Source organism: Callionymus lyra, chromosome 10, assembly GCF_982586985.1.
Source record: "Callionymus lyra chromosome 10, fCalLyr1.hap1.1, whole genome shotgun sequence".
NCBI classification, from domain to species: domain Eukaryota; kingdom Metazoa; phylum Chordata; class Actinopteri; order Syngnathiformes; family Callionymidae; genus Callionymus; species Callionymus lyra.
The window spans coordinates 16,386,698-16,397,298 of NC_141827.1; the positions used below are offsets into that span (position 1 = coordinate 16,386,698).

A 10,601-nucleotide genomic window follows, 5' to 3' on the forward strand; every position below is an offset into this window, starting at 1 on the left:
CGCACACACACACGTGCGCGCACAAACACACACACACAGTAGAAGCGCCGCAGGCAGCAGAGCTATCAAGGGCTTTTTTTTTTTTACCTGTTTAGATACCTGCATGCAAAGACACCCCCTCTGTGGGTTTCTGTGACGTCATGGCGACGGCATGGCGCCCCGTCTAGACCCCCTCAATTGCCCCCCCCCCCACCCCCCCTGTCAATCAACCTCACTTCAGGTGCAGCTCAGACCAGAGCCCAGTTGTGTCCAGTTCATTTTTTTAATGGAAATGTAATTGAATTAAAACGTGTCAAGAATACGTTACAATTAAATGTTAGTTGAAGTGTTGCAGATGATATGTATATATCAATTTATTTATATATATATAGCAATATTTCTGTTATCATCTCCTTTACTCATTTTTTCCAACATGGATATTTTTTTTTTTACCATGAATGCATTATATTAAAAAATAATGATTAACGTCCATCGTTGCAGTTCAACTCACCAGCATTTACAAATTCACTTTATTTTTTATTTTTAGCGATCAGACAGTTGTCACTAATCCACACTCGGAGCTTAAACCACATTAAAAAAAAAGACGATTATAAATGATGTAAATCTCAAGTTAAACAAATAATATTTGCAGGCAGAATGACTGCCTTAGTTTTTTTATTTATTATTATTGGTAATGTTGTGTATTATCTTATTTCAGTCTCGTATTCTCTACCGACACCACAAAAAAAAGCCCATTTGTGTAACACTGGCAATAAAAGTGTCTGCTTCTGATTTCAAATGCGTTTTTGTTTCAGAAAATGATTGATTTCAGAACAGATAGATAGAATATATCTTAAATTGGGTGATCAGTATACTTTTTTTGGCTTTATGAAAATAAATAAATTGTGGATTTAAAACATGTATTCCTGTAGGTTCCTACTGTTTCTTACATAACAAGTAAGTCTTAAAACAGCTTTAAAAAAAATATATATATATTCAGTGGACTTTTACTTCTGAACGGGGGGCGTGGTCGAGACTCATTAGCATCTTGTGATGACTGTCCTGCAGACAAAAGCTGTCTTTACAGCAGGAATGCTCAGACACAATCATCACAACAATGGGGCCACAATTTCAGGGGTGTTGTAAATCTTGTGTTTGTTTTTCTGGAGGTGTTTGTTTACCTCACAGCGGGTCCCCAACAACAACAACACACACGTGAGACAAGAATCATTATGGGCTCGTTTAATTAAAGTAAATCACAGAGAGAACACAGCCAGAGCCAATTGTAGCAGCGACGCCCTCCGATTGGCTGCGAGCGAAGCCCCGCCCACCCTGGCATGATATGACAATTTGCTGGCGCCAGTCTCATTAATGACCCTGAACGCACCACGGCGATCTTGTACTCTCTCGCGCTCAGCTGATCCAAAAAAAAAACGGCAACAGGTATCACAGGATAAACCAGGTCGAACTTTTAGCAGGTTCTGGATGAGAACCATCGCATCACGTCTCAACGCTTTTTTCAGGACCCAAAACATTCCCGAGGAGCTTTTAAAAACCAGCCTGACGGATTTTAACTTCGAGACCCGGAGGAGGTACACGATCACATAAGTTCAGGACTTGGTTCTGGACCGGTTATGGAGGTCGCAGCGGCCGATCAGTCCCGGTGGATGGCGCACCATCACGCCGTGCTCAACGGGCAGCACCCGGACTCGCACCACCACAGTCTGAGCCACAACTACATGGAGCCCATGACGCCTTTACTGCCGCAGGACGAGGTCGACATGTTCCTCAACCACCTGGACTCGCAGGGGAACCCCTACTATAGCAACTCCCGGGCCAGGGTCAGCTACAGCCAGGCGCACGGTGAGAGCACGAAACCCCCGCGTTGGAATGTCTTGTTTCAATAGAAAAAGCGACTGGAGAAAAATATTAAAATGTGAAAAATAACTTGGTCTATTCAGGGGGAAAATAATAAGATTAAAGAAAATTGCTATTCTGCAAAAGTAAATTAGTTTTAAAAATAACATCGCGGTTGAATAAACAACAAGTAGAGATTTCGATGTTTTTTGCAAAGAAAATACGACGCAATTATTTACATTTCAGAATCAAAATATTTCATCAACACAGTCCAGAATAAAATAATAAAACTACATTTTAAATGCAAACCAAAAAAAATCATAAATAACAAACTGTCATCATTTTCTTTTATTCGAGAACTATATCATTTTGGAAACAAATAGATTATACAAAACTGTGTAAAAAAAAAGAAAGTATTTACATTGTGACAATTTACAAGTCTGCGTATTTTGCATCTTTATTTATATTTAAAAAGAAACTATATTAAACCGATGTTGACTGATATTTTTGAAAGATACAATTTATAACCCGTTTTTTAAATATAAAATGGTTACATAAATTATTGTACGAAAGGGAAATAAGGTCATTATCTTATAAATAATCGAATTAAATTGTAGATTTATTAAAAAAAAACTGTAAAAAAAAAAGTAAGATCCTCACTAAACAATCCAGGGATCCTGTGGGATGACAAGAGGAGGAAAGGGAAGTGTGTCACTCTCTTCTGGGGCAGGGGCTTCTGCTCGAAGAGAGAGAGACTTCCCGGATATAAAGTCAAACAAAAAAAAGTGCCATATTGTTTTAAACTGTTGCGGAGCTTCTCTGCTGTCACTGCGGGTCGTGAATGTCGAGTGAGTATTTCTTGTAAAACTAGTTTTAGTGGGAGATCTTGACGCGTCTCTTCTTGTCCCGTAGCGCGTCTGACCGGGAACCAGGTCTGCCGGCCGCACCTCATCCACAGCCCCGGGATCCCCTGGCTGGACCCCGGCAAGGCGGCTCTCTCCGCGGCGCATCACCACAACGCATGGGCGGTCAGTCACTTCGGCAAGAACGGCCTCCATCACCACGCGGGCTCCGGGTACCCCTGCAGCAGCGGCGGCGGCGCGGGCACGGCTCCGGTGTCGAGCCTCACCCCGACCGCGCACTCCAGCCCCCACCTCTACAGCTTCCCCCCGACCCCGCCGAAGGACGTGTCCCCGGACCCCGGGCCCACCTCCCCGACCTCCGCCAGGATGGACGAGAAGGAGTCGGTCAAGTACCAGCTGGCGGAGGGCATGAAGATGGAGGGCTGCAGTCCTCTGCGCGGAGGCCTGGCCTCCATGAACGCGCAGGCCGCGACCACGCACCACCCCATCCCCACCTACCCCACGTACACGCTGCCCGGCGCCCACGAGTACGGGGGCAGCCTCTTCCACCCGGGCAGCCTGCTCGGGGGGTCTCCATCCAGCTTCACGGCCAAGTGCAAGAGCAAAGCCCGGTCCAGCTCAGGTGAGTCCCGGAGTGACTGGTGTGTGTGTGTGTGTGTTTAATTTAAAACTTACAAGTATCCACTCAAAAAACTCAGACAATTTACTTAAATCGATCTTTATTAACAGTGTCCCTTAAGTGGGCCCCTGAACGCGTCATGTCATCATCCAATCAATCACCAAACTTTCTTCAACCTGTACTTGAACGCACCACTGTGTCCTAAAGTCGTGATTCCTCATCGAGCCTTTTTTTTTTTGCTCCTGAGAGTCACGACGTCCTGGCTCCGGCCACTTCCTGCAGACCTCGACAGAACAAATCACGACCTCCACCCGCCCTGCGCTCGAACAAAGACCAGGACGAAACCAGTCCTGCTGCATCTAGACTAGAACCTTGATGGCGGTTATTTATCTACAAAAACTCATTGATTAATAGAGGAAAACAAACGTTAAAAATGTTAAAAGGAAGAAATGAGAAAATAATTAGATTCACTTAAAATAAACTTAAAAACCAGTAAAAAGTTGAATAAAATCCAGTCAAAAATAAAAAAGAAACTGATACATAACAATATGTTAGTTTTACTCTTGGTGATCATTTAAAAAAAATAAATTGCTACAATACTTTATTGAGAATGTTTAAATATAAGTTACTCTCTCTCTCAGTTATCTACTTGTTTATTATGTTTAATTCATGATAATTAAACCTAAAAATATATCACACATTTAACATATCGGTGGTGTTTTATCTTCTGGACATTGAAGCACAAACAATTTTACAGTATTTTTACTATTGATAAATGGATTGTTACATAAATATGCTTTTTTTATTTGTTTCAGAAGAGTTTGTTGTAATTTTAATCAATTGATGGGTTTTTAAATAAACTTCTTACAAACATCAAAGATTAAAATGTCAATAGATCAATAATACATTTCCCTGAAATCTACACACACACACTTCAAAATCCTAATATTAATTAGATTTTTTTTCTAGAATTAAAATGAAAAATACTCAAATCTAAGTAGTTAAAAAAGTTACTTTCATTTAGTAGTAAATAAGATGTTATAATTAACCAGGCTTAATTGAGAGTTTAACACGCACACAAAATCTAGTGTGTAGATGCAACACTTCTTAAACCAACATTTGAATTAGAGAAATAGAAGTATGACCTCTGACCTCTCAGCATTCAGTAGTGGTTTACCAACTATTGGGAGAGGAATTGAAAAACAACGTGCTCTCATGAATATAACTCGCCGAACGACTTTGCCAGTTAACTCGAAGTCTCACATTCATTTGGTTGACAATAACCAGCTGAAAACTGGTTTACCGACGGTGAAGTCGTGTCACCTGTCGTGTCTTCATCACCGACAGTGATAAAAACGCTACAGTGACATTTGAGAAGCTTCTTATCAGTCGCTCCCCCTGCGCCGTGGACGCTCGGACAAATGCCACAATGACATTTCAGTCTCAACTGTAACTTCCTGTCACCGAAGTTCTCTTAATTCAACCTCCTGGATTGCGTACATTATCATGATGATGCTAACGAACTAAGGGGACACGCCGAGGGCCCCCCGACGGGAGGTTCCGCCACCGGTGATGAATTACAAAAGTGTTGGGATCCGCGGGGTAGTTTCTGGGGCGTCGCTGGCTTTAGAATGGTGTTGATCAAGATGAGGTCATTGGATAGCTCGCGCATGTTTCCTGTCTGCTGCTGATAAATTATGGATCTTAATTTAACGTCCGGGGCCGTCATGTCGGACACCTCCTGACGGAGCTTGTGTTACAGACGCAGCTTGATGATGGGCCATGGTTCTGCAGTGAATTTTTTAATTATATAAATGTTCTTCTTCTCCCCTCTCTTGACCTATATGCAGAGGGCCGTGAGTGTGTCAACTGCGGCGCCACCTCCACCCCGCTCTGGCGGAGGGACGGCACGGGACACTACCTGTGCAACGCCTGCGGACTCTACCACAAGATGAACGGCCAGAACCGACCGCTCATCAAGCCCAAGCGCAGACTGGTGAGTCCCGATCCCGGACAAATATGAGCACAAAGCAGATGCCGGCAGCACAATTCCAGGAAAGTTATATTTTCCCTATGATCTTCCTGGAATTGTTCCCCCCACGACCCGCCTCCTGGGCCGATACAAGCCCGCTACTATTGCTATTGTTGCTGCAGTCATTATTGCTGGTACTTGTGATACTGATACTGATACCAGCATGCTCTAGTTCACACTCGGCACCGACGAGTTCAGGTACCACAGCAGGGCCCGGCTCTGAAGCCTGCAGGTCCAAATGTTACTCAATCAAACTAGCAGGTCCTTTTTTTTTTTACATTTGAATAATTTATTTATTTTTTAAATGCTCATAAACTTCATTAATATAATTTACATTCAGTAACAAACTCAACAAGTGGTTTATTTAAACTTGCTGAATTTTATGAATGTGTTTTGAACAAAAGTATCAAAAAATTAAAAAAATGACAGAGATTTATATTAACAAATATAATATTTTAAATGAGCATCTGAGCAATGTATATTGAAAGCTAAAATATTATATATATATATACATGTAGATATATGTTCTAGATTTTATTTTTCGCACAACTAAATGTATTGAAAGTCCTTCCAGACAGATGGCTTTTGTAATGTAGAATAAAACTCTTATTTAGGAATTTAAAATCTCCTCTCAAGGCTCTGTTGTGAACCCGGGGCTGGAGAACATGATGACTCTGCAAAATCGACAGACCTCTTAGTTTAGGTTTTCATTTTTTTGTTTTTCTTCTTACTTGTGTCTACAAACCTTCATTAGATTCAATTATTTTTCTATATATTCACCTTAATTCAAGTTCACATTTTTAAGCGACTTTAAAGCAGCAAGTTTCGATTAAATTAAAAAAAATCATTGTAAACTAATAAATACATCCACATGTATCCAGGATATCCACACGGGACCTGGCCACAATCTCGTAACCTCTTTTCTACGTATAAATAATAAAACTTAAAAAAACGACAACACAAAAAACCCAAAATGAAAATGAAAATACTACAGTTTGTATGAGGAGCGTTAAATGATTGGCGAAGCTAATTTAGTTTCTATGTGAACAAGCTAACAATAACACTGATCACTGCTCGTTGGAATGTCACTTTAAAAAACATCGAGACTATTTAGAGAAGTCAATGATTCAAAAAAGACGCCCAAGGGTGAAGCGTTTGAAGTGAAAGTCAAGTGCTTGAAACGTCATTTCCACTCCAGGGGGGGGGGGAGAACGTTCGAGCCCTTGTAGGTGAAATGTTCTCACATTTTTCGTAACCAAAATAAAAAAAAATAACGTGATAATAACCACAGGGTCACATGACCCCCACACGCCGGCTGATTCCTCGGCATCCATCTCCGCGGTTACATTTTCCATGGGGCCATGTGCTCGCAGCTTTTTTTTTGCATTTTCATGCTGGAGTGTTTTGCCAGAGTCCCTGTTCAAAGGGGCATCCAGTTGTTTCCTATCCGGATATCTGGCCGGCCAGATAAGGAAGTCGGGCTCCCGGCTGTTTCCGTCTTCTGCCGCCGCGCTGCTGCTCTCTTCTGCCGGCCGGACCGACGGCTACAGAGGGGAGATTAACACAACACCGCGGGGAGACTCGTGTGGAAAACACTGGTGTTTATGTTTATTGGGGGTGGGGGGTGTTTTTCGGGCTTTTAATTGGTGGACTTCAGGAAGCGTGCGTGGCGCTCAGGTCGAACGCACCTGTAACTAATGAAAGCAGAAACCTCGGTCAAGCACGGAGCCGCCGGGGCCTTCGCATGTAAAGCTAATGTTTCTTATTAAGTGTGAAGAATTGATCTGTAATGGACCCGGATCAGGACATCGGGTCAAAAACCACTTGTAGCCAAGATTCCACAGAGGAGGATAAAAGGGGGTTTAGATAAAGCTCCATTAGAAGATGTTAACTCGTGAGAGGTCGTTCGAATAATGGCCGATAAGAAACAGACGTTTTACGAAAAAAGCAATTGTGTATCAGCGAAGTTCTGGGTCCAACTTCAGAGTGAACTTGGTGACAAACAATTTTGATCTGTTTGGTTTTGCCTCACTTTTCTTAAAACCAAATGTTAAATGTGGCTTTTGGGTGGAGATAATTGTAAAATGATGTTCTAAGTTCAATGGATTGATTAAACAAGAAAGTTCTCCGGGATTCAATTAAGTTCAAATTTAAAACCGGCCTAAAACTCAGTGTTCCTGTTCTTCCTTGATATTACTATCATATTGTGTTTACTAAATACAAACGTGAAAACTCTAAAACTCCGAAAAGCTAATTGTAAAATTTGAATAAGGTCCCTTGAGACCTCCAGCCCCAAACTACTGACCTAACCTGGTTTTTTTTTTAGCGTTCGTCCTTCTTTCTGATGAAACAGGAAGATGATAACAACACGAAAACACAACCATTATTACTAAGTGCAGTCCAGTATTTGTTAATCTAATGTCCATCATGTCTTCTCTACAGTCGGCTGCTCGACGTGCAGGTACCTGCTGTGCCAACTGCCAGACCACCACGACCACCCTGTGGAGGCGCAACGGGAACGGGGACCCCGTGTGCAACGCCTGCGGCCTTTACTTCAAACTGCACAACGTAAGTCACCAAAGTGGTGTTTATTTGTCGGGGCGGGGGTGGGAGGGTTAACTGGTCAAAATGGGCGGACAGCTCGAATCGATTTAGGAGCCCGAGTGTGGAGGGGGGGGGGAAGCCTCTCGCCCGTCGAGCTGAACCCACCAGTTACTCCTTTGTGCAGGTTTTTTATTAATCCATCGTTGCCTTGAATGGGGGGCGGGGGTCCCCGAGGAGGCTGCAGGGTGGGACTGTCATTCAGTGTGGCGGCGTCGGTTACACTGATGAGGATTTGTCTGAAGCTGGTCCTTTCAGATCCGGGGCGCATATATTCATACCGACCAGGACGACTGTGTTTGCTTTAAAATAAGACAAAAGTTAGGACACGCCCCCCCGACTCTCTCCATATGCAAAACAGCCGCTCAATATTTATCAGCTGATGCGCGTTTCCCAATGAGGTCTTTGTGCTAACGTGCCGCTCCCCTGCAGGTCAACAGACCGCTGACCATGAAGAAGGAAGGCATCCAGACACGCAACCGCAAAATGTCAAGCAAGTCCAAGAGGAACAAGCGGTCGGGCGACGGCTACGACGACTTCTCCAAGTGCATGCAGGACAAGGCGTCTCCGTTCGGCGTCGGCCCCGGCCTCCCGAGCCACATGACCCACATGGGTCACCTACCGCCCTTCAGCCACTCCGGACACATGCTGCCTACGCCCACGCCCATTCACCCTTCATTCGCTCACCCGCACCACTCCACCCGGTCACCGGTCTGGGCCGAGCCTCACTGAGAGGGCCGCCTTGACTTCCACCTTGGCCTCTGTCGGGGCCTTTGTACAGTTGAAGGAGGAACTGTGTGGACGGTGCTGGAGGACTTTGGCCAAAAACCCTGCTAGCGCATGTGACGCTGTCGCTTATTTCTACTAAGTCACTTTGGTACCCCCCTCTCCGCGACCCCCTTGCGGCAGGAGAGGTCTTAGAACGACGGCTGTTTTCATCTCATGCTAATATATAATGAGAACAACACGGTCCTTCCCCCGGATCACCAGGACACGGTCAGCTCAGCTCGGGACACGAAGCCTCCTCGCACGCTGGATTGCACATCGACACAAATTCACCTGTTTTTCTTTGGTCAAAAACAGCCTTTTACTGAATACAAATGTTTATAGATGCTTATTGCTATGACTGTTGTTATATTTGTTGTTAATGCTATGATAATTTATTTTCACTCTTTAAGCTTTTTTTTTTTTTTTGTTTTGTCAAAGAATATAATTTCATGGTTAAAGGAGAAACACTGAGTAGATGAAAAAGTCCCGGAGCTGTACGTTTTTATTGTTTTTTTCATCTCACAAAGTCAGAAAATAAAGTTTAATACTGAAATACGACGTTGTTTTGACACATGCACGCACTACAAAGACATCAGATTGTTTGAATTTATGGAGCCGGTTCCCCCGGCCGACTGGGACGAGGAGCTCCGAAGTCACACGACACAAGCGTCAGAAAGGAGTCTGAGCAGTGTGGGAGTGAGAGGAAGGACAGGGGGTCTTGAGCGGGAGGAAGGAAAGGCAATCAGGCGACCTGAGCAAACACACGGGGTTCTGCTCGGGACCCTCACAGATGTGCACGCAGCTGAGGAGGCCAGGAAGCAGGCATCAACCTCTCCCTCCTTCTGTCTTTTTTTATTTTATCCTCCCCCATCCCGCTTTTTTCCCTTCGCTTATCTGGAAAATTACAAAAACTTGAAACAGTCGGGGCCACTAATGAGTCGTCGCGATTAGGGCCAATTTGAGGTCATCATCAGCGAGTTCAGCCTCACACGCCCACGAGAACAAGGCTCCCATTAGAGAGTCTGGACCCCTCCCCAGACCCTCTCACATCTGCAGGGTTTCCCAGAGGTTGATGATTTTTGGAGAGAACATTTATTCAAAGTGCTGTTAGATTTGTAAACACGCCGCTGAAGAACACTGTTTGAGTGAGCGAGCGCTCCTCGATGAGGCCCTCTGAGGGAGCGACTGGTTCTTCCACAATTACCCCGGCTAAGAGTGTGTGTGTGTGTGTGTGAACATGAGAAACATGTGTGACTTCACCCAGACGGCGTAACTGAGTAAAAAAATCAGACCGTCTTTTCAGCTACAGACACATGACATGAGATCCACGCTGGGTTTAATTCCTTTATTTTTTGCACTTTAATCATCTTTCAAATTAAACTTGTTTACCACTTCTTCACGGACTCACATCTTTGACCTCAACACAATCATAATTTAAGTCATTTACAAGTGTTTTATTGACCCCAACAATACAGGAAATTGATCAAACAACAATAATTTGTATGGATGGCAAAGATATTATTGTACAACTCAGCAGATTCTTTTGCATCAGGAACTAGAAAGTCAAACTTGAACGAGTCATTCACTCAAGTGGTATTGAGTCTTGAGCCGTCATCTCACTTTCTTTTTTATGTTATACGTTGTGCTTGTTATCTCCTCATCGCATGAGCGGTCGGCATCGAGGTTTTACGACTTGAACTTTAACTCGTCCCCCCTCTTCTTTCTTTCCTCTCACTCGGTAAAAAGTCTAAGTTTTATCTCAACGTGGATCACTGGATCCTTTTTTTTCTGATCACCAGGAATCTCAAGCTGAACTCAAGCTGGTTATTTTTTGTGTTTGTCTGTGACGTGGTGCACATGAGATTCATCTATTCCTGAAGAG

The 10,601-nt window shown here is 43.7% G+C and overlaps 1 protein-coding gene across 2 annotated transcripts; it reads left to right on the plus strand.

Annotated features, from left to right (window-relative positions):
- The first annotated feature begins 1,343 nt into the window (after positions 1-1,343).
- gata2a (GATA binding protein 2a) lies at positions 1,344-9,272 on the plus strand. 2 transcript variants are annotated; one of them, XM_087800237.1, is made up of 5 exons: positions 1,344-1,842; positions 2,749-3,320; positions 5,156-5,314; positions 7,793-7,918; positions 8,384-9,272. In XM_087800237.1, exons 1-5 carry the CDS (start codon positions 1,614-1,616, stop codon positions 8,681-8,683), a joined length of 1,386 nt encoding a protein of 461 aa, XP_087656363.1. In that variant the 5' UTR covers positions 1,344-1,613; the 3' UTR covers positions 8,684-9,272. The 2 variants fall into 2 exon arrangements, with proteins under 2 accessions (XP_087656363.1, XP_087656364.1); XM_087800238.1 differs by having other exon boundaries at positions 1,345-1,842; positions 2,749-3,321; positions 5,169-5,314.
- The last annotated feature ends 1,329 nt before the right edge of the window (positions 9,273-10,601 follow it).

Excerpts from the sequence above, each read along its gene's own strand:
- gata2a (XM_087800237.1), top strand. The coding sequence starts at position 1,614 with ATGGAGGTCGCAGCGGCCGATCAGTCCCGGTGGATGGCGCACCATCAC. Across the intron at positions 3,321-5,155 it reads GCAAAGCCCGGTCCAGCTCA|GACCTATATGCAGAGGGCCG; the intron begins GGTGAGTCCCGG and ends CTCCCCTCTCTT. Across the intron at positions 7,919-8,383 it reads TTTACTTCAAACTGCACAAC|GTCAACAGACCGCTGACCAT; the intron begins GTAAGTCACCAA and ends GCTCCCCTGCAG.